We start from the raw sequence: 22,207 nt of genomic DNA on the forward strand, positions 1-22,207 counted from the left end.
CTCAATTTGGACATAAGGAGACAGGCTTGGAAATGGGTCTCAAACCAGAAAGCTCGTTCAGCAGAGCCTAAAGTGCAGAGCAGATGAGCTCTCTGCCTCTGCTTTCGGAGCCGGCTGCAAGTCCCGTTTTTAAGTTGTCAAAAAGGCTCTTGAGGGTGTGGTCACAGGACGGCGAAAGGGTCGCCTCAGGCCTTCCCCGTCACCTTTGGTCTGACCAGTCTGCATGGATACTCTTGCCGCTTATCCATCCCCCGAATACTTGCGAGACTGCGGCGCGCTACCAGCCGGAACCGCTGGGATGAAAACGCAGAGAAAGATGCCCGTTGCGGGATCTCCCGCTCGGCGCTGGAAGGTGGCGCGCGGGTTTGAGAGCCGCGGGCGCGCGGTAAGGCGGGGAAAGCGTTCGTGCTCGGGACGGGAGGCCGCCCGGGAGGGCGTCGGAAGGGCCTGGCGGCCGCGGGGCCCGCGCAGCCGGAGCCCGGCCCCTCCCGGCGGTCGGCGGGCGGTCGCGGGAGGAAGGTGCGCGGGCGGGCGGCTGCCCCAGGCCGGCGGGGAAAAGCGTCTCAGCTCGGACTCCGGCCGGGACGCGGCGGCAGCGTGGTGGACGCGGGCAGAAAGCGGGAGTGCCGCCCCCGGCTCCGGGCGGCCGGCAGCGGGCGAGTCGGGCGGAGCGCCCCCCCTCCCCGCCCCGGCCAGGCCGCGGGTGCCCAGGCGCCGCGGGCCCCGGCCCCGGAACCCGCCGCGCGAGCCCGGTTCCCGGCCGGCTCCAGTTCCCGGCCGGCCCCGGTTCCCGGCCGGCCCCGGCCCCGGTCGCCGGAAGCGGAAGTGCTCGCGGGCGGCGGCGGCGCGGCCATGGAGCGCGTGACGGAGGGGTCCTGGGAGTCGCTGCCCGTGCGGCTGCACCCACGGGTGCTGGGCTCGCTGCGGGAGCTGGGCTTCCCGCACATGACGCCGGTGCAGGTACCCGGCGCGGGCACGGGGGCCCTCCACGCCCAGGGCGGCCGGGGAGAGCGCGCCCGAAAAGGGCCAGTGCAGATGCCTCGGCGGGGGCTGGAGCTGCAGGAGCAGAAAGAAGGGCCTTGGCGGCCGCGGCATCCGGGCAGCGCAGGGGATGAGCGAGCCAGGTGCTGGCCGCGGAGGAGCTTGGCTCTGCCTCTGGGGTGGAAGAGCCCATCTCACGTGGAGAGCCTGCGAGGGCGGAGATGGGACTGCTGTGCAGAGACGGGCTTTCGAGCGGGAAGAGTAGAGGCGAGGAGGTCAGCTAGGAGGCCACTGTTGAGCGAGATGCTGGTGGCCTGAAGAGGAATCAGTGAATTTTGAGAAGTCAAGTTTGAGATAGGTTTGGGGTTGCTGAGGGACCGGACGTGGGGGTTATGAGAGGAATCCAGAGGAGCGACGCTGAGGTGTCTGTCCTTAGCAGCTGGGTGGGCGGTGGTACCATTTATTGAGATGAGGAGGGCAGGGGGTGGGGGACAGTTTACAGGTTTCAGAGGGAAAATCATGAGAAATGTTTGGAAATGTTGAGCGAGATGTCCACAAGATCCCCAGGAGAGAGGTGGAGGAAGCACCCAGGGCTGGAGGTAAAAGTAGGCAGTGCTGTGTGCCACACCTGGGTAGGTCCGTGCCAAGGAGACTCATGTCTGCTGCCAGAGTTGGCAGTCTAGGGATGGCGAGGCAGCACTGGAATTCAGGACTTAGTCCCCTGTTAGCTCACCTTCCCCTCCTGCCGGCTGTGCAGACCAAGTCACATACCTGTGGGCCAGTCCCTCTGGGAACCGTGGCGACCCTCTCAGAGTCTGCTTCGTGTTGGAGGCCATGCGGGCCGCCTTGTGCATCCCAGGGCTGTGGCCACAGCTGTGGAGTCGTGTCTAACGGAACTTTGCTGACTCTCTCTCCAGTCTGCTACCATCCCTCTGTTCATGAAGAACAAAGATGTCGCCGCGGAAGCGGTGAGTACCTGGCCGATGCAGCCTGTCCTTGTGCTTTCCCTCCAAAACAGGCTGCCAACCAGAACTGCTCCCCTTTGCAGGTCACAGGGAGTGGCAAAACACTCGCCTTTGTCATCCCCATCCTGGAAATACTTCTGAGAAGGGAAGAGAAGTTAAAAAAGAATCAGGTGAGGATAGCTATGTGACTTCTTTTCACTGGGTCATTGTGAGCTCAGTTGAGTAAAAATCTGGTCAGAAGCGTGAAGAAAGTCTGTCCTTTGGTGCATCTGTGTCTGTAAACTCGCCGGCTTGTTAAGACTTAGTAGTGTTCCCCAATTGGTGCTCACACCACGTAGCGCAAAGCTGGCGTTGCCTTTGAACAGGCGCGACATCCTGCGGCCTGGTTGCAGCGCCCACACTGAACAGGTGGGTCCCTTGACGGCTCCTCACTGCTGTGCTGTTTGCGTCTCCTGAGCACAGGAAGGCGGAATGGGCTTTCTGTAGAAGGCATGTCACAGAGGCGTGTTCCATGAGCTGCTTTCAGGAGGAGCAGTGGGGCTGTTGGCCACGAGTGTAATGTTCACGAGTCCGCTGTATCAAATAAGGTGTCTTCAGGCAGAAACGTTAAAACGAGGTGCTGTATGGATCTGTTGACAAAAGGGTTGTGTGTGACCAGAGGCTGGCAGGACCCCGACCCTGTACGGTCCCCTAGAGCAGGGTCACATTCGCTGATCCTGAGTTCATGGCCATGTCACAGGACACAACAGCTGTGAATGATGAGTATCAACTACAGTTCAGAGTGGTCGGTGAGCACTGCCCAGGCCCGGGAGAGCTGCTGGCCTGGACCGTGCCTGGTGGGGTGCGGGCTACAGCGTGTGTGTGTGTCTGTGTGTGTGTGTGTGTGTGTTGGGCCCCCCATGACCGCGAGCTGCTCAGTGTCCTCCCCTCCGTGGGCAGGTGGGAGCCATCATCATCACGCCCACGCGGGAGCTGGCTGTGCAGATAGATGAGGTCCTGGCGCATTTCACCAAGCCCTTCCCCCAGTTCCGGTAGGTGGGTGACTGCTGAGAGCCCTGGGCCGGTGTCCTGCCCACCAGCTCACAGACTCCTTCCTTGTCGTAGCCAGATTCTCTGGATCGGGGGCCGGAATCCTGCCGACGATGTGGCCAGGTTTAAAGAACATGGGTGAGTTTGCTGGGCTCTGCCCCTCATTGCTTGCTCCTGGCACCACATCCAAGAGTTGATTGATGACCTAGGCCTGACAGGGCATTCCCTCATTCCTCTTAAAAAGGTCTTTTCTCCAGGCCAACCTGGAATTTTGCTCTCCTACTCCTTCCCATTTGGCCCGAGGAACGGCCCCTCCCCTGGGTCTTCCTGCAGTGAAATGAGGTGGGGTGTGGCTCCCCCACTTTCCCCAGGCCAAAGACAGGACTTAAGCACCTTGCTTTTCCCCGTCTGGCCACTAAGTGGGCTCATTCCTCCATGGTAATCCTGAGCTCCACACAGACAGGTGGCCACTGTCTGCCCGGCATCTCCCTGGGGCCTCGCACCCTAGCGAGCACCTCTAAAACAGATGAGGGGGCTTAGGATTTTCCCAACTTGCATCTCATTTGGAGTTTGCCATTCATCAGTTACCCTTGGGGTGCCCCTGAGTCTGGAGTCCTCCTGGGCACTGGGTGCGCTGCTGAACGCACAACCAGTTCACATGGATGGTGGCATCTGTACGAGGTGACATCCTCATTCGCACAGGAGTGAGGCTCATAGTGAGTGGCTCAAACTATCTTCGTAAACAGAACCATCACCTCCTGAGCACTCGCTGTGTCCCAGCTACCAGATGAACTGACCGGGCTTAGGTGCCAGCCCCTGCAGGGCCCAGAGGGCGTGGAGGGCAGTGACAGGCCTGAGTGGGCCTGAATGCGCTTCTCCAGCTGCCGTTGCATGCGGGACTCTGGGCTCAGTCATGGCACATTGTGAATTTTTTTATTTTTATTTTATTTTAAAGATTTATTTATACAAGAATTGGGGTATAGGCCAGAGATGCGGGAGGGTGAGAGGATTTACCAGAGACAGTGGGGAGCAGAATAGGCGGACGGACCAAAAACACTGCTGAAGGGTGCAGCGGGGAGACAGGAGAGGTCTGCCGCGCCATGTGGGTATCTCCCTGACCGGCCAGGAATTGAACCCGAGCTGCAGATGCTGCGGACAGCTTCACAGCTGCGCTCAACCTGCTGCACCACCAGGGAGGCCCAGATTGTGAATTTTTAAAAAAGAATACGGAATTCAAGATTTCTGTGTGTTACTGCCAAATTTTTAACTGTCTGGCATGTCATTTAATGAAAAATGTCTTGCCAGTCAACCAATCTGTGGAGGTCCAGGCGAAATTTGCCCTTTTGTCTGCCAGTTTGTCACTGTTACATAAAATCATCTCTGAATCTGTTCAGTGTCATTTTATACACGAGTTCAGGCGGTCGAGTGGCCTGCTGTAGGTTTGCTCTGGGTTGGCTCGCCTTTTCCTAAAGGACCAGCTGGTAACTATTTCACTGTGAGGCTGCGCCCCCTGTCCTGACTGCTCACCTCCCTGTTGAAGGAGCCACGTGGGCGGAGGCTGTGGCTGTGTCCCTGTACAGTGTCACCAAAGCAGAAGGGCCGAGTGTGCTGACCCCTTCCCCAGGCCTTAGCCTGGAGTCTACGTCTGTCTCGCGCACAGCCCGCACTTTCCCTGCCCCCCAGCTCTCTCCACCCCCTCTCAGGGTCTCCTCACTGGGGTGTAGATGACTTGAGGGGCTACAAAGCTTGCTACAAGGAATCCCGAATAAGCCCACCGTCCAGAGGTCACGGTGAGTGTTGACTTGCTTTTTGCAGCGGGAACATCGTGGTGGCGACCCCCGGCCGCCTGGAGGACATGTTCCGAAGGAAGGCGGAGGGCCTGGACCTGGCCAGCTGCGTGCGGTCCCTGGACGTGCTGGTGCTGGACGAGGCGGACAGACTTCTGGACATGGGGTTTGAGGCAAGGTACTGGCTTTGGGCTTCACTGACCCCGGGTGACACTGGAGGAAAAGGGGCCTGCATGGCCTCCCCCGTCACTCGTGGCTGCCTTTGAATTTCAGACATCAGTTGGCTCGCGCGTCCTGTCCCGGCACCCGGTGTGCATCCTGTTCTTCTCTTTGATTTTTTTTTTGCTTCCTGGCTTTTGCGTGAGGGCTGGGATCTGTGGTGGATCTTAGATCTTGGTGACGTAGCCACGGCCAAGGCCTGCACGCCAGGTTGCTCCTCCCGCCTGCCTGTCCCCGCCTGGCCGTCCTCAGTTGCCCGCTGTATTTGAGGCTTCTGACTCTCTACCCCCGAGGCTAGACCAGCCCCAGCCCGGCGCCTGCTCGAGCATACGCTAGTCCTGCCCGGTCCGTCTCGGCAGCTCAGGGCGCCATAGATGGGCCGACTGGCGATGGTGCGGGCCTGGGGCTTGCTTGGACCGGCCCGTGCCAGGCCTTCTCCTGGCCTCTGCTTCTTCACTTCTCTCCAAGCCAAAGAGCCAGTGTTGGCATCATTTTTACCACCTGTGGCTCCTCTTCCTGTGGCGTCTTCCACGTTGGCAGGTCCGTAATTGCCCAGAGCGTCCTTCGCTCCTGGCAGAGGGAACACTGGGCGTGATGACGTGCAGCGCGGCCTAGTGGAGGCTGGCAGGGGGTGGGCCGAGACGGCTTCCCGCTGCCACATCCACTGTGGCGGCCCGTGATACCCTCATGTCGCGCATGTCACCAGGTCAGAGTGAGCACCTGGAGGCCAGCGGGGCTTTTCAGCTCCCCAAAACCCGCGGTGTTGGCCGAGGATTAGTCAGCGGCGGGGAGAAGAAGAGGGTGTGCGGGTGGCACCTGGCAGGGAGGGGGAGAAAGGCCTTGGATGCTTAGGTGCATTTTCCTTCATGATTTCTTTTAAGGCTTCTGTGTTTCTTTTGTGATAGATGCATGACTGGGTGTGTGTGTGTGTGTGTGACAGTCAAGTGCGCCGTTCACTGGTTTTTTCTCTCAGGACGCTTTATATCTTAATTTCACTCACTTTTATTAGCCCCCCCCAGTGTAAGTTTAATTATCTGCTTATATTGGGGACACCTTGGGAAAATGAGGGTACAAAGAAGTAAGTCGCCTGTTAACTTTTCTCCCGGTTGTAGCTACGGTCAGTGGGGTAATGGCTTCTCTTGCGCCTGCTGACGTACCTCTTTAGAATCATAAAACTCTAGTTAGCAACGGGGTTCCGAGACGTGTTAACATGGAGCCCTCTTTTTCAGCATAAACACTATCCTGGAGTTTTTGCCAAAGCAGAGGAGAACGGGCCTTTTCTCCGCCACGCAGACGCAGGAGGTGGAGAGCCTGGTGCGGGCCGGCCTCCGGAACCCCGTGCGCATCTCGGTGAAGGAGAAGGGCGTGGCTGCCAGCAGCACCCAGAAAACCCCCTCCCGCCTAGAGAATCACTACATGGTGAGCGATGGGGTAGGAGTGGCGACGGGGGTCTGCGGACGCTGACTGTGGTTGAGGACCCTGCGGCGTGTTCACGAGGCAGCCCCTACTCTCCAGACAGCGAGTCCCTGGCGCCTCTGGGCTGCGAAGCCGGCGGCTGCTGTCTTCTGTGCAGAACAAGGCTGCAATCGGCGCTGTCTTGGGTGCCTGGAAAGGTTGCTGAAATCAGACAGGCTCGTCAGAAGGGGAGTGAGAGACAGAGCTGAAGGCTCTGCCGAGGCTGGGCTGGACGAGGTCAGGAGGCCTGGTTCAGGTGGAGGCAGGGCCCGGCCCACCGTGGGCGTATGGAGTGCGCCCCTGGAGGAAGATAGCCTGGGTACATACTGGCTCTGTCCTGTACTAACGCAACCAGTACTGTCCGTCACCTACAAACAGGGGCCTCCAGGGGCCCCTGCTCTGTAGGGCTGTGTGAGGATTAACTGGTGAATGCAGGTAGAGGCGTTCGGGTGCGTGCTCAGCGTGCTGTGCTAATCAGCTCAGCCCTGGGGCTCCCAGCACCACGTTCTGCATTCACCGAAGTTACTGACGCAGTGTTAGCACTTGAACGAAATTCCACCCAAGGGCTGGGTTTTGGTAAAGATGGGGTGTGCCTTCAGGGGGGTGTCAGTGTCTCCAATTTAGAGGCCTGAATAGAGCATTTGATTGAGAAGTTAAGAGACTGCAGTCTCTCCCCAAGGAGGGATTTTCAAATAATAGGTACATTCCTTTCTGGAAACTTGAATTCAACTTGGGGCTATGACTTCTGCACTCGGCTGTGCCTCAGGCTCTCCTGGAGCTCTTAGTGTAGGCTCCTTGGTCCACTCCCAGACCGATGGAATTGAGTCCGTGTGCTGCGCCCAGGAATCTGCAGTTCAGAAGGCCGCCTGGCAGGGGCGGTGCAGCCAACACAGTCCTATCAGTGTCCAAAGCGACGCGATGCTGTGACTTAGGAGGACGGCCTTTCCCAGTGGGCGACGTTTGTCCTGAGCTAAGCGGACTGGTCACCTTTCTGCTTGCATTCTGTGCTGTTCTCGGAGGAAATTAGATTCCTTATCTTAAGAGCCAAAATCGAAAATAGCCATGGGGTTGTTGCCGTCGGTGTGTCACCGTTGCGTTGGTTTTCCTTCCCACTTGCAGGTTTGTAAGGCGGATGAGAAATTCAACCAGCTGGTGCATTTTCTTCGAAACCATAAGCAGGAGAAACACCTCGTCTTCTTCAGGTAATCCCTCCGCTCGAAGAGCGCCTGGCTCTCCCAGCCCAGACGGGCAGGTTGGGATCCTTCCAGGCTGGGCCTCCCGCTTGTGTGTCTGGCTGCGGGGAGCTGGAACCCCGCCTCTGGCTCAGCCGCGGCCTGCCCCTCCCAGGCGGAGCAGTGCGGAGCTGGCCCTTCCTGCCTGGCGTGGAGGCGTTTCTGCAGTGGTCTTCTCCTTCCTGTGTGTCACCTCACAGTTCTCAGAGATCACAGTGACAGCTCTGTCACGCCTGCATTGAGGGCAGATGCAGGAGCAGGGGTGGAGGAGGGATAAGGCGGTGTCAGCTCCCTTGTATCTGCTTCATACCAGAGAGCAAATTCCCTCCCTGCTGGCGTCAGTTTGCATTTTGGGGGCCGCTCGCCACCCTGGCTTAGTAGAGGAGGGGAAAGGGAGCGTGCAGTGGGGAGCTGGGGAGGGTGTGGCTGAGAAGGTGCTCAGTCTCCCCCGCGTCTGTGCTGGGGTCTTGTCCTGTAGTCAGAACGTGCACGGGGCACAAGTTGCCTTATTTGGGCTTTTCCTCTTCCAGCTATACCCATCGCGGTATTTTTTGGTAATACCAAAAAAAAAAAGTCTTTCTTTCCCATGTTATTCCCCCAGTAAAAGTCTCTGGACTACCTGTGTTGACCACAGTTAGAAATGTAACCTGGCGTCTGCTCACACACTAAGTTGAAACTTTGTCCCCAGACCTGGCCCTCAGCTCGGTGGGGTGTGTTCTCATTTCCTCTGCTCTTCTGGTCCAGGGTCGCTAATTTGACTTCAGGACCAGGGAGCCTGTGGTCAGGGTCTGTGGGCTGTGACCCCCAGTGTGCAAAAGGCCTGACTGCACTGAGGGGACTGTGGAGTAGGGGAGCGTCTGGTGGCAATCATACAGGTCCTGAAGAGGGGGTTGAAGTAGAGTCAGCCCCATGGGCAACACCGGGCCTAGGGGAGTGGGGAAGACACTGCTCTGCCTGTTGCTGCTCTGAGCTTAAGGTCCCTCATCTGGGGTCATCATGTGGGCGTTCCACCAAATAAAGGGGGCTTGGGACAAGCCCTTTGTTAGGGTGCTGTGTAGGGAACTCAGACTCAAAGGGAAAGTTGAGTGCTCAGCCTTTAAGAAAGATGGGACTGGGGAGCCCTAGAAAACGTAGGGGCAGAAATTGACAGACCATCACTTCAAGGCTCACCCTTGGACCGGCCCACTTGAGAGAGGATCTGATTGCCTAATGTAGGCTAACCGCCCTCCGGGTCATGCCGATGGGGGACAAAGCTCCCCAAAAGGGAAGCAGGAGTGTTTTGAAATCTTACAGGACTGTTTACATTGAATGTCTCCTGCAGCTTAATTAGCTTCCGGGGGCCAGGGAAGGTGCCCTTGCATAACATCTTTCGGTAGGAGGAAGATATCCTTGGGATTTTAGCTCCTATTTGTGGGATCTTGAACAGAAGTCAGAAGACTGACTTCCTTGGCTGCGAGGGTTTCGGGTGCAGAGCTGCGCTGTGGGTGGCGTTCATGGCCCTTCTCTGCGTTCTCCCAAGAGGATCGGGTTGTGGCCAATGTGTGGCACACATGTTTCCTACTCGCCCCCCAACCTGCAGAGGCCCGAGCTGGCCACTTTTGAGACCTCTGTCCCTCTGCAGCACCTGCGCCTGCGTGGAATACTATGGTAAGGCCCTGGAGGGTCTGGTGAAGAATGTGAAGATAATGTGCATCCATGGAAAGATGAAATACAAGCGCAATAAGATCTTCATGGAGTTCCGCGGATTGCAGAGGTGGGTCAGCAACCCGGCTGCTCTGTCTCGGGTGCCTCTGCCTCTGCACCTTCCGTGTGGCATTTCCGCAGCCCAGATCCCTCTTCCTCCTCCAACCCACTTCTCATGTCTCCTCTGCATAAAGCAAGCCCAGAGCTGTCTCCTGGTCCTGACCCCACCATTTGCTGGACTGACTTCTGTGGTCACCAGTCAACTTATCTGCTAGATTTTTTTTTTTTAAAGATTTATTTTTATTTATTTATACAAGAACTGGGTACAGGCCAGAAGCATGAGAGGGTGAGAGAATTCACCAGAGACAGAATGGCGAGCAGAACAGGCAGATGGACTGAAGACATGCTGAGGGGAGCAGCGGGCGAGGCAGGAGAGGTCTGCCACGCCATGTGGGCATCTTCCTGGCCGGCCAAGAATCGAACCTGTGCTGCAGAGGCCGCGGACAGCTTCACAGCACAGCGCTCAACTTGCTGTGCCACTGGGGAGGCCCTTGTCTGCTAGATTTTAGGCCTCATAGGAACAGGAACCTGTCAGTTGTGTTCACTCCCAGGTTCCCTGGCCTCTGGCCCAGGGTCTGGTCAGTGGGGGTCTGAAAACTCTGTGGGATAAGCAAGTATGCCACAGGGGTGTTAACCCTGTCTTGACTGTTAGGTGGGCGACTATAGGAGGGAACGCAGGGTCTGCTTGGGACCAGGGTATGGCTGTGCATGTGATCAGTACTTTTTTCTAATTTTACGCTCCTGGCTCTGCTGAAGCATTCTCAGCGTGGCGCTGCTGCACTGCAGTCTGGGAGGGAAGTGCTCGTTTATCTCTACTTGGTTGCAAAGGATTACACCCTCTGTAGTTTCTTTTTCCCACACGGAAGTTATCCCAACTGGACGTGTTACTGCTATGTTACCGAGATCAGTAAGGGCAGTTGATGGCGATGAAAATGGCATCTTCTCATTTTCTAGTGGGATTTTGGTGTGCACCGACGTGATGGCCCGTGGAATAGACATTCCCGAAGTAAATTGGGTCTTGCAGTACGACCCTCCCAGCAGTGCCAGGTACCGCGTGATAGGATGCCTGCTCTCTCTAGGAGCCTAGCCTGACAGGATGTGAACCCGAGGAAGGTGAACATGTTTATGAAACATTTCAAGTAGAAAAAAACAGACAAACAGATCCCTAATCATTAGGCTGCCAATCGTGATGTTGTGTGTTGAGCAGAGCTACTTTCAGGTGCTTCTTAAGGTTCTTACAGAAATGCACAAGACCTCTAAAGGAAAACTACTAACACCATGTATACAATTTTAAATTTTCCTCCTCAAAGTAAACATGCACCATGCTGCCAGACACAGGGGCGCCTTAGATGCAAGCCCCGAGCAGTCATGGTCCCCTCTCGGTGGAGGGTCACAGGTCACGTATCTGTTGTACTTCTCGCTGTTTCCAAATCTTCCGGGGCTGTGTCTGCATCATCAGCTAGGCACACACGGAATGTGGTCCAGACCTGTGTGGTGTGTGATGGATGCTGGTGGCCGCGAGTGAGTGGGCTGAGCTGCAGGGCTGAAGGCCCTTGCTCTGCAGTCAGCGTCGCGTGGTGGCCTCGTGCCCGCCCTGTGTTCACAGTGCCTTTGTGCATCGCTGCGGCCGTACAGCCCGCATCGGCCACGGGGGTAGCGCGCTGGTGTTCCTCCTTCCCATGGAAGAGTCCTACATCAATTTCCTTGCAATTAACCAAAAAGTAAGCTGTTTTCTCTTCATATAAAATGCCTGGTGATGGAGGGGGTTGAAAAGTTCTTTTTGGGTAATCATTCTGGGACACAGATGAGGGGTCACAAGGTGGTGCTGTAAATGCAGGGACCTGGCTGGCTTTGAGGCCTTTTAGTGGCTCAGCCTCAGCAGGGGGCAGCCACCGTGTGGCCCTGCTGTCTAGTTACTTGGGAACATGCACCTCACATTGCCTGCTTCCAACCAGAAAGAAGTTAGGAATGTCGTGTAAAATCTGATTAAAACAATTTGTAATTTTTTTCCCCAAAGATTTAAAGTACTTTTTGTACTTTATTTTGGGTTGTATTTAACTTCAGGGTCTCTGAAATCAAAGATTTGTTCTGCTTTGGTTTTGTTGGCACTGCTGTGGGGGGACTTGGGAGTGAGTTGGGAACGTGGTCTCTCTGCAGTGCCCCCTGCAGGAGATGAAACTCCAGAGAAACACAGTCGACCTCCTTCCAAAGCTCAAGTCCATGGCCCTGGCCGACAGAGCTGTGTTTGAGAAAGGCATGAAAGCATTTGTGTCGTTCGTCCAGGCCTACGCGAAGCATGAATGCAGCCTCATCTTCAGACTGAAGGGTGAGTCAGACTTCTCACAGGATGCATCGCCGCCTTCGGTGGTTACGAGCCTTTCAAGTAAAAACTGCTTTGTCTTCTAAAAATGTTAGGCATGTTTCTAAACACTTAGAAGTAAGTCTTCCCAGGGTCTGAGGAGACAGACTAAACTGGCTGCTAAGTATTGCTTTGTAGTAAAGTATACTTATTTTATGTATTTTTTTTTTTTTAATATTTTTTTAAGATTTATTTATTTATACATGCACTGGGTACAGTCAGAAGCACAGGAGGGTGAGAGAATTCACCAGAGCCAGAGCAGGGAGCAGAGCAGGCAGAAGGACCGAAGGACACTGCTGAGGGGAGCAGCAGGTGGCAGGAGAGGTCTGCGCGCCATGTGGGACCCTCCTCCGGTGGCTGGGGAGCAGTCAGGGATCGAACCCGCGCTGCAGAGGCTGCAGGCAGCTTCGCAACCCAGTGTTCAACCGCTGCGCCATCCGGGAGGCCCTATTTTATGTATTTTAAAAAAACCTATCTTACAGTGAATCCACTAGATCAATTGATTAGAAAAAGTTAGTGTTAGGAATCTTCCACTGGTTGTTCCTCCCATGCCAGGTGTGCTAATTCTGATGTTTTGGTTTAATCAGACCTTGATTTTGCTAGTCTTGCTCGAGGTTTCGCCCTGCTGAGGATGCCCAAGATGCCGGAACTGAGAGGAAGGCAGTTTTCAGATTTTGTGCCTGTGGATGTTGACACAGACACCATTCCATTTAAAGATAAAACCAGAGAGAAACAGAGGCAGAAACTACTGGAGCAGCGGAGGAAAGATAAGACAGAAAATGAAGGAAGAAAAAAATTCATAAAAAGTAAAGCTTGGTCAAAGCAAAAAGCCAAAAAGGAAAAGAAGAGAAAAATGAATGAAAAAAGGAAACGGGAAGAGGTGAAGTTTTCAGTTTTCTTTATTCCTTCAATGTTCAACCTAGAATCCTAAGCAGATTTTACTGTATCTTTTCATAGAAATTGTGCGGGGCGCTCATATTTCTGTATTATGCTAGAGACTCAGGGTGGGAACAGTCTGTTTGCCAAGCTGTTCTGAGAGAGTAGTTCCTGATTAAAAATTGCTGGTTTCGCTTGAAACACCATTGCTGAGAAATTCAGTAGTTTGTTGTTCTCTTCTGCACTTAGGGTTCTGATATTGAAGATGAAGACATGGAGGAGCTTCTTAATGACACAAGGCTCTTGAAAAAGTTTAAGAAAGGCAAAATTTCTGGAGAAGAATTTGAGAAGGGGTTGCTAACAAGTGGCAAAAGGACCATCAAAACAGCAGACCTCGGGGTGTCAGATCTGGAAGCTGCCTGCTGACTCCAGGGTGCAGTGGGGGCGTGTGTATGCAGGGAGTGTCCGCATGGCCCTGCTCAGCAGACGGCGACTGTTGGCTCTTGCTGGCCACCCAGTGGACACCTAAGAAGTCATCTGAGTGCCATTCTTTCAGACTAGAGAGGCGTGCAGGGGATTTCATACTCATGAATGTTTTGTTGCAAGCCTGAAGAAGTATAACAGAGGAAAATGTGACAACATTGGAGTGAAAATGGGTCACTTATTATAGAGCTCACCTTTCTGTGGCTGTCTTAGCCTTTTTTAATGTAGGGATGCTGAGGTTTACTCAACTTTAGCCTTGTCAGATCCTCCAGTGTGTCCTTACCCCGGCAGAGGGTGACTGACGTGGCTGGGTCTTTTCTACGAATAGCCCTCAGTACTGTTTTATTGTTGAGTATCTGAAAAACAGGAACAGCAAGCCATATTCTGGAAAAGATCCTGCCTTTTGAATAAACGATGCCCTTCCAGGCGACTGTGTCTGATGTGTGTGAACAGGGCTGTGCGGTGCCCTTGCCACGGCGGCCAGTGGGTCTAGTCCCCAGAGTCAGTGTACAGGATGGATGTCCCCAAGTGCAATTTTAAAGAGCTGTTCATAACCCACTCATTAAAGGAAATTCCATCTTTTTTAGTTTGTGGGAGTTCTGGAAGGCATCTCGGTGGTTTCTGCCTGCTTTAGGTCCCCTCGGGAGATCCCCCTTCGTCTGGCTTGATCCTGGTGGGGGGACGGCAGCCCCTGGCTGGTGTTCACTCCTGGAAGTCTGAAGCAAGTTCTTCCTTTCGTACAAGTCAGGAACTCCTGCCTTCTCAGGCCTGCTGCTCTAGCATCCCTGTTTTGGAAAAGCAGTCTGGAGAGCTGGGAAGAGCAAGGGAGGGGACGTGGGCCTGTCTTCTTCATCAGTAAGTAGCCAATAATCTAACTTGTATTCTGGAAACTGGAAATGAAAGTTTCTGGAAACCGTAAGCACAATTTAGGTTGGATTTTAGAGGAACGATGAACATATCTGAGATGGGACTGAAGTGAATACAAAATTCTCCAAGGCTTATGACTTTGAGTCCTCATTCACAAATCTTCACACAAAGCCAATTCCGCTTTGGCCTTGTTCACCAAAGGGTCCAGAAGCTGCTCAGGCTGCACGGCCCCACCATCTGGGTGCGGCAGGGGCCGGCGGTTATAGATACAGCTTGATGAGCTCGTCGCTAACTGCCGAGGGTGTCAGCACTCCCAGGTCTGTAAACAGCAGTGTTATTAAGGAAGGAGAGGTGTAGTCCACCCACGGGTGCTCCTCCTTGAGGTCCTGTCCAGTCTGTGCAGACCTCAGAGTGTCTGCCTTGTACTGTGGAGACAGGAAAGGCACGTTAGTCGGCCCACCCATCTGGGATCTGAACCGGGGAGGCTGTGGCCTGAGTGGCCTGTGGGCTGCTCCTTGAAGGTGCTCTCCGGACATGGGGAGACGGCAGCTGTGTGGCCCCATGAGCCGCGGCAGCCAACTAGCCAAGGGCCACAATTTAATGAAAAACCTAAGCCCCGCATTCCCTCGCTACTGAGCTGGGCGGCCTCCTCCAGAACTCTGATCGCTTGTTGTCTCCGGACAACAAGGGCACCCGACACTGGGCATGGAGTGTGTCACAGAACCCTGTCAGTGTTACTGCCCCATTTCACAGATAAGTAAAGCCCACAGAACAGAAAATAGAAGGGCTTGCCCAAGGTCACATGGCTAGGGCCGAGATGGTGGCTAAGCCCAGGCAGTTGAGCCCAAAGCTTGGACTATCAGCCACGAGCTTTCCCTCTCTCTGCTCAGCCTGTATCTACTGCTGCTGAAGTGAGACACTGAAGGCTGGATGTGTGTGGACAGGGAGACTGAATCTAAATCCAACTAGCAGCAATTTACCTTCGTAGCTCAACTGGTGGAGAAAATGGCAGTGGGAAGTGAATAACTTAGTGGAACGTTCTTAGCCCTGCATTCCCCCAAGGTTTCAGTTTAGCCTCATTCCCCTTCAAGTATCTGAAACTTGCCTTAAACTCATCTGGGACATCTTGCTGGTTCAGTGGAAAGAGCCGCACGAACTTGAAACTTTCTGCAACCACATAAAAAGGCTTGTTCTGTGCTTTGGCACACACGGCCATCTGGTTGGTTCCAATCTGGGAAGTTGGAGGAAATGGAGAAGGATGAAATCTCACAGCAGCCTCCAGTGGAAGCAGCAGGAAGGTGAGTGGTTGTGACACGGAATGCTGGCTTTGGACTCAAACAGTTTTGAAAAACAACAAACCAACCAAAAAAACATTTCTCCAAAGAGTCGTGGTCAGTGAGCGCAGGCAAAGATGCCTGAGACCCTAGCCACTTGGGAAGGGCAAGTTGGCCACTAGACGATGGCTGGGATTAAAGGGAAAAAGTGGTGAGTGCTGGCGCGGGTGTGGAGAACTGGGGAGGTCCATGTTTTCACTGCTGTGGGGATGGAAATGAGGCAGCCGCTGTGGAAAATGGCTCGGCAGTTCCTCAAAAAGCTAATCAGAATGACACAATCCGGCAACTCCGTCCTGGGATCACGCCCCAAAGAACTGTGATCAGGCACTTGGGCAGGTAACTGTGCCCATGCACACAGCACCGCTTCCCACAAAAGCCAAAGGTGGAAACCACTCAGTGTCCACCCACGAGTGAATGGACGACAGTGTGGTCCAGCCGTCCATGGAATGTCATTCGGCTGCTAACAGGAGCGAAGTCTAACTCCCGCTACAGCACAGGTGAGCCCTGAAAATATCACATGAAGTGAAATCAGCCAAACCAAAAAGCACAAATCTGGTGTGACTCCATTTACATGAGGCACACAGGGCAGAGACATGTCTCTTATGGAGACAAGGCAGATTAGAGGCTGGGGCGGGGGAACAGGAAATTTCTCCTCAGTGATAAAAGCTGCAGTTTGGGATGATGGGACAATCTGAAAAACAGTGGTGATGGTTGCACAACATTGTGAGTGACTAACGCCACAGTCGTCGTATACGTACAAGTGACTGATAGCCATGATGGCAAATCTTCACCACACGTAACAAACGTTCACAAAATCTTTCTGTGTTAAGCAATGAATAGAGGGATTAGAACACAACTGACAGGATGATGCTGGAGTCAAATATGCTCAAGGGAAAAGAAAAGCCAAAAACCCCAGTTCCGATGAAAGCATGTTTTGAGAAGCTATAAATTACGTTCTCCCAAGTGATTCAATCTCCAAAACAGAAGGAAATTTCACCAACATTGACTGACCCCTGGTGGCCCAGGGGACGCAGAGGTGAGGTCCTGAGCTGAGCGGGACGAGGGGGGCAGTCCTCATGCCCCGTGCTGGTGTGGGGCCCGGCTGTGTCCCCGCGCCATAGGCAAGGCGCTCAGAACGGGTCAGCCTACCTTGTTAATAATTCCTCCATTCTCAACCACTCCCTCGGCGCCGACTATGACGAGATCCACTCTCTCCATGATGTAGCTAAGGAAACAAAAACAAGCTGTTTTATCCTCTTTTCCGGCTTTGTTAGCAGCAGCATCACCTGCGGAGATGACGCCTGCACCTTCCTCAGGATCAGCTCCTCTCACGACTTCACGAGAACATTGGGTGCCCGGGCAGTAGACCTGGCCCTGCAGACCAGGGGCTTAAACTGCTTTGGCCCTGACCGCACGCTGCTCCCAAGTGCGTGCCCACGTGTGACAGACACAAGGAGCTTTGATCAGCGTTTATCCTGACAGGGCGCAGTGCCCTCCACTTCCAGTTCTAGTTCAGTATAAGCAAACATTTCAGGCCTCTCTGGTGGCGCAACTATGAAGCTATCCACAGCCACTGTAGCACGAGTTCGATCCCCGGCCAGGGAACAATCCACGTGGCGCAGCAAACCTCTCCTGACTCACCCGCTGCTCTTCTCAGTAATGTACTTCAGTCAGTGTGCCTGTTCTGTTCCCCACTCTGTCTCTGGTGAATCCTCTCACCCCCCGCATCTCTGGCCTGTACCCCAGCTCTTGTATGCATAAATAAATCTTAAAAAAAAAAAAAAGCAAACACTTCAAAGGCCCGAGTGCTCTGGTGCTGGGAAGAAGTGATGTGGAATGTAAGAATCTTCTCAGGAGGGTGAACACATTCCTAATTTACTTGCTTACTTGCCCTGTGTTTTTTCTTGCCAAGAGGTTACCGCTCCCGTTTTCTCTTGGGAGGGACAGACAACCCGCGGCACACACGACCTCGGCTTTAGTGAGGAGTCGCAGGGGTGAGACGAGGAAGCCCTGCGAGCCTCGGGACAGCCCTGTGTTCAGGTGGAGGGAGCTCCGCCTCCACGGTGCCTTCAAGCCAGTCTCTGCAGCGGCCTCTTCAAAGATGCCACCGCAGGCGAACCGCCCCCCCAACATGCACACCCCAGTCTTGTCTCTGCCTCCACCGCCAAGACCTCGCAGGGGCTGGCTGGCGTAGTGCTGCCGTCAATTAAGACGCGGAACGCTGCCCAGGGTACATTTGTACTTTTATGAGTGGGACTCAAACCTTCAATCTGGATACCCTGCTCCTCCCAGCCCTGGGTGTGGGTGAGGAAATGGGATCGTGGTCGGGAAGACAAGCTCACCCCACAGCAGCGTCCAGGACCACGGTGACCGGGACGTTGAGGTGGCAGAGGGCTTTGGCCATTTTCCTCCTGGAAATGACATTTAAAAAATATTAGAAAAAGCCCAAGAAAGCCCCACAGCGGGGTATGACGGTCCCCCTAGACAGTGAAAATTCACGTCAGCTCACAACTCAGCTCATCAATGAAGGGGCAGATCCCAAGACTCTGGACGGAGGGAACAAGAATTTGGGATCTTTTGGAGGAGGTATGTGTTTCTGGAAAACTATAATCTTAGGGAGTCTTGGCAAGAGAGGCGAATTGAGGAATATAGAAAGTTTTCCTTTTATTACATCCTAGATAACATGTGAGTTATGTGCTCCTTGGTAAAAATCTTTCAACCCACACACTCTCCTGTCACTCCTCTGACTTAACTACGTCAATCAAACCCTCCATCCCGGGCCATGACCTCCTGCAGATCCCCAGTGGTCTTTCTTCCAGGTAGGGACGGGCACCATCAAGGACAGAGCTGCCGCCCGACAGGTCAACGGGGATGTCCTGGCTCCTGGCGGTGAATTCTACCCTGCAGTGTGCTCTTTAAAGCGACCTCCAGGCAGACCCCCCATTGGGAAGATACTTGCCCTGACAAGTCGGGCTGTGACTCGGTGATGTACACACTGAAGCGCTTCTTGGCCACCACAGCCGCTTTCAGGACCTTCAGGACCACTCTGGAGTAGGCGTGAGTCAGTATTCTCTGTGGGAACACGAGACGGCGCTGTTAGGGGAGAGCTGCTGGGCCCCCCGCCGCCTGCGCGCGGCTTCCTACAGCCTCTCGTACACTGTCTCACAAACCACTGTGGTCAGGATGGTTCCCTGCTTGGACTGTGACGCAAGCCCAGGTACAAGCCGAAAAGGTTTCTGTCAGGGATACAGGCTGGACTCCCAGGCCCACAGAGTTACAAGATGTAAGATATAAAAGCCTTTGTCTGGGCCTCCCTGATGGTGCACTGCACTATGAAGCAATCCGCAGACTCTGCAGCATGAGTTCGATCCCTGGCAGGCCAGGGAGCAACCCACATGGCGAAGCAGACCTCTCCTGTCTCGCCCACAGCTCCCCTCAGCAGTGTGTTTCAGTCAATCCACCTGTTCTGTTCCCCACTCTGTTTCTGATGGATCTCTCACCCCCTGCATCTCTGGCCTGTACCCTGGCTCTTGTATGCATAAATAAATAAATATTAAAAAAAAAAAAAAAGCCTTTGTCATGGACGGCCCCCTAGCTCCTGGGGGTTGGTTCTGCTACTGCTTAGACATGACTGGCACACTTGGGTCCATGAGCGCCAGGCAGGCGACATGAATGGGTGTAGTGGGCCAGAAGGGCCCTCAGCGGCCTGAGAGGCAGCCATAACCTTGCTCCCAGCTGGCCCCAAACGCTTTGCTTGCAACTGGTTTTTGGACAAGTTCCACTCTCATCTGTGATGTCACTGACTTAATAACATACTTCAAGGGCTGGGAAGAGGACAATAAAACAGGGTAAGATTTCAGAGTCAAAATTTTATGGGCAGTGGAGGCTTCCTGGCCCCAGGAGTCTGTGGTGGCAGAGACACTGTGCCAGCTTTATTGTCCCTTTGCTGTAGCGCCAGCCTTTCCTCACGAGACCTGTAAATACTTGGTCGCACTGCTTCTCTGTGACAGTGTTTGAAATGAAGTTAAAAAGAGAACCTCAATCTAGTGCTGACCCTCGCGGGGAAGACGGCCACTAACCAGCACAAGAGCTATTACGCGACTCCACGTTAATTTAGTGCAGACCCAATAATCAGAAAGCCTCGAGTTAGACGTCTTATTAAATGGAGATTCACCCACTGCTGTGCCAGCGATGCTCTCTGCCTGTTTAAAATGACAATGTCTAGAATGGCAACGTCTGGGTTCCCGTGCCCACTGCATGCCAAGCCACAGGGCAAGGCCTGCACAGCGACCTTGTGAGGGTGGTCCTAGTTCTACCTCCACAGAGGTGGAAGGAACTTCCCAAGGTTACGCAGCAAGCTAAGCGGCAGAGGCAGGATTTCCCCCCAGGAGTCTAACTCCTAAGTCCCTGCTCCCCATTCCCACAGAGGACAGACAGCTACTCACCGCCCCATCTTTGATGAAAGTATGGCACAGATTTGAAATTTTCTCTCTCGACTGCCATATTCTGTCGGAAAAAACCTCTCCCCGCTCGATCATGATCTTTTTACATTTGGAGTAATCCTAGGAAGAAAAGAGCAAAATGAGGGAGAGGGGACGTTCCACGCCAAGCTGAGAATACTGTCACTAACAGACACGTAGGAAGGTGACCGGAGGGAGGGGGCTTACCGAGTATTCCAGAGAGGTGAGACTGATGAAGCGCAGGAAGAGCTCCCCGCCCGAGGACACGGCCACGGAGGAGTCCACGCCACAAAGGGTTTTTATGGCACTGGTGAGATTCGCTCTCAGTCCCTGGATCGTCTCCCCTGCAATGGCCACACGATGGATGTAAGTTCAATGTGGAAGCACAGCCCATTGTGGGTCTGTGATTCATTCATTCATTCAACCAACCAGTATTTACTGGCGCCTACTGTATACCAGGGCCTATTCTAGATGCCAGAGACATCCATAAACAAGAGAGACAGGGCCCTGCTCTGAGGAAACTCCTTTTCTAGTGGAAGAAGCAGACAATGAACAAACACTCAAAAAAGTAAGCAAGTGAATCCATTACAGATTGTGATGAGCACAGCAAAAAGCAGAATGATGAGAAAGGTGGAACCCCCTAGACAGAGTTAGCAGGAATGGCCTCTTTGAATGAGGAGCCTTTAAATTAAGCAGGAAAGGATCCAGCCACTTAAAGACCCAGTGGGAAAGGCTCCAGGGCCAGACTGCGACATGTGAGTCCCGAAGATGGGAATCAACTTGGAATGACAAGTGCGAGGCCAGCATGGCGGAAGCTCACTTCAGCAAGGGGCAGCCAGGAAGGAAATTAAGGCTCGGGGCAGATGAGTTCTGCAAGGCTGAGGTTGTCTTAGACACGCTCCAGGCCAGTCCTTCGGATGAAAGGCTCTACTATTATTCTGCTTCTACAAAATATCATGCCATATGCAGATGCTTACATTTAGGATGCCTGAGTCACACAGAATGATGATACTAAAATTTATTCTGGAGCATCTACACAAGATAGAAACTTCATGAACACTTATAAAGCTGTACTACTGCTATAATTTCAGCTTCATAGTTAACCTAATATAAAATGGTCACACTTAATTCAAAGCATATTTCACTTATGAAAGGAGAACCCAACTGGTAAAAACTTGAGGGCTCTCGCGACATTAAAAGGATGAAAATGAAGAACTGGGCTTGGGCTGCCTTACCTGTGTATCCACACACTCATCTCTCATTTTCTATGCTTCTAACAGATATTAGAAGACATTCCTAAGGCCCAGAGTGTGTGAGGATGACCCTCTTTACCTTTGTCTCTCTTCAAGAACTCTAGTAAAGTCCGGATGGCAGCCACGGCTGAGGCCATGTCGGGATCTTTTTTCATCTGAGACTTAAAGTATTCAATTAACTCTGGGAAGGGAGAAAAAAGCGATTCAGCAACTTAATTTATAGACTGTGAGACCAGAGAGCTGGCCCATGAATTGACACTATGAAACAAACAAATTTTAAGAACACTTTCTATTCCAGCATCTGGTTTCAGGGGCACCACAGATGTCGATGGGGAGAGAGACTATGCCACTTTAGTGGCTCTCTTTCTCATATCTAAAACGCTGTCTATGTACTGTGGCACGAACTTACTAAATAATAGTGAAATGTCATTCTCCCTTCTGTCCTTGATGCCAAGTCCTGAATGATTCCAAGGACCAACCATCTTACCAAATTCCCACCCCTGCAGACAGTCTATAACCATTCAAGCCTATTCACATACATACGTACGTGTACTGTGCACCCATAGGTCCATGCCCCGTACCTTGCCTAGAAGGTAACAGATGCACGCGTTCTTGCTCTCCACTTAATGAAACATCTTGATACTCACACTGGACGGGCGCATCAGTTGCGCCTTATTGTTTGGCTTCTAGTACCAGATCCAACAGGCCAGGGAGTCTCACTTATATCTCACATATGAGGAAATCAAGCGTGCGATTTCCTCCGAAATCGCACTTTTCTGGGGGGCACTGGAAAGCGTGGGCAGAGGGGTGTCTGCGGATACTCTCAGGGCCACCCCCTGAACACTGGGGCGGCGAGAGGGCTCTAGCTGGGACTGGAGGAAGCGAACCAGCCAGGCAGCCAGCGCTTGGAAAGTGACCTCCCCGGGAGCCCAGCCCGAGAGCGCGAGGGGAGGGATCCCGCAGCCCCGGCCCGGCCCCATTTACCCTTGTCGTCCATGGCGCCCTCCGGACCGCGGACCCCCGGCGCCCAGAGCCGCGCGCGCTGCCCGGAAGGGCCCGACGACCGCGCCGCCTCGGAGCCGCGGAGCCTGACAGCGCGCCGCGAGGCTCCGCACCCCACTTCCGGCGCTTCGGGGCGGGGCCGAGGGTACGGGGCGCGGCCTG

General features: G+C 53.8%; 2 protein-coding genes across 4 annotated transcripts; one reads left to right on the plus strand and one right to left on the minus strand.

The window, feature by feature from the left end:
• The first annotated feature begins 193 nt into the window (after positions 1-193).
• DDX55 (DEAD-box helicase 55) lies at positions 194-18,851 on the plus strand. 3 transcript variants are annotated; one of them, XM_037511295.2, is made up of 14 exons: positions 194-385; positions 1,899-1,949; positions 2,030-2,116; positions 2,886-2,977; positions 3,051-3,113; positions 4,791-4,940; positions 6,211-6,400; positions 7,556-7,638; positions 9,290-9,421; positions 10,366-10,458; positions 11,018-11,132; positions 11,569-11,737; positions 12,358-12,650; positions 12,896-18,851. In XM_037511295.2, the coding sequence occupies exons 1-14, from the start codon at positions 224-226 to the stop codon at positions 13,070-13,072; spliced, it is 1,857 nt and encodes a 618-aa protein (XP_037367192.1). In that variant the 5' UTR covers positions 194-223; the 3' UTR covers positions 13,073-18,851. The 3 variants fall into 3 exon arrangements, with proteins under 3 accessions (XP_037367192.1, XP_037367195.1, XP_037367194.1); XM_037511297.2 differs by lacking the exon at positions 194-385 and adding an exon at positions 844-960; XM_037511298.2 differs by lacking the exon at positions 10,366-10,458.
• EIF2B1 (eukaryotic translation initiation factor 2B subunit alpha) lies at positions 11,967-22,166 on the minus strand. Its single transcript, XM_037511299.2, has 9 exons — positions 22,028-22,166; positions 21,123-21,224; positions 19,998-20,134; positions 19,776-19,892; positions 18,290-18,402; positions 17,673-17,741; positions 16,480-16,555; positions 15,102-15,227; positions 11,967-14,421 (listed from the first exon to the last, which is right to left on the minus strand). The coding sequence occupies exons 1-9, from the start codon at positions 22,038-22,040 to the stop codon at positions 14,257-14,259; spliced, it is 918 nt and encodes a 305-aa protein (XP_037367196.1). The 5' UTR covers positions 22,041-22,166; the 3' UTR covers positions 11,967-14,256.
• Positions 22,167-22,207: the final 41 nt, after the last annotated feature.

The sequence above is a fragment of the Talpa occidentalis genome, unplaced genomic scaffold (assembly GCF_014898055.3).
Source record: "Talpa occidentalis isolate TD23 unplaced genomic scaffold, MPIMG_talOcc4v2.1 talOcc4.14, whole genome shotgun sequence".
NCBI classification, from domain to species: Eukaryota; Metazoa; Chordata; class Mammalia; order Eulipotyphla; family Talpidae; genus Talpa; species Talpa occidentalis.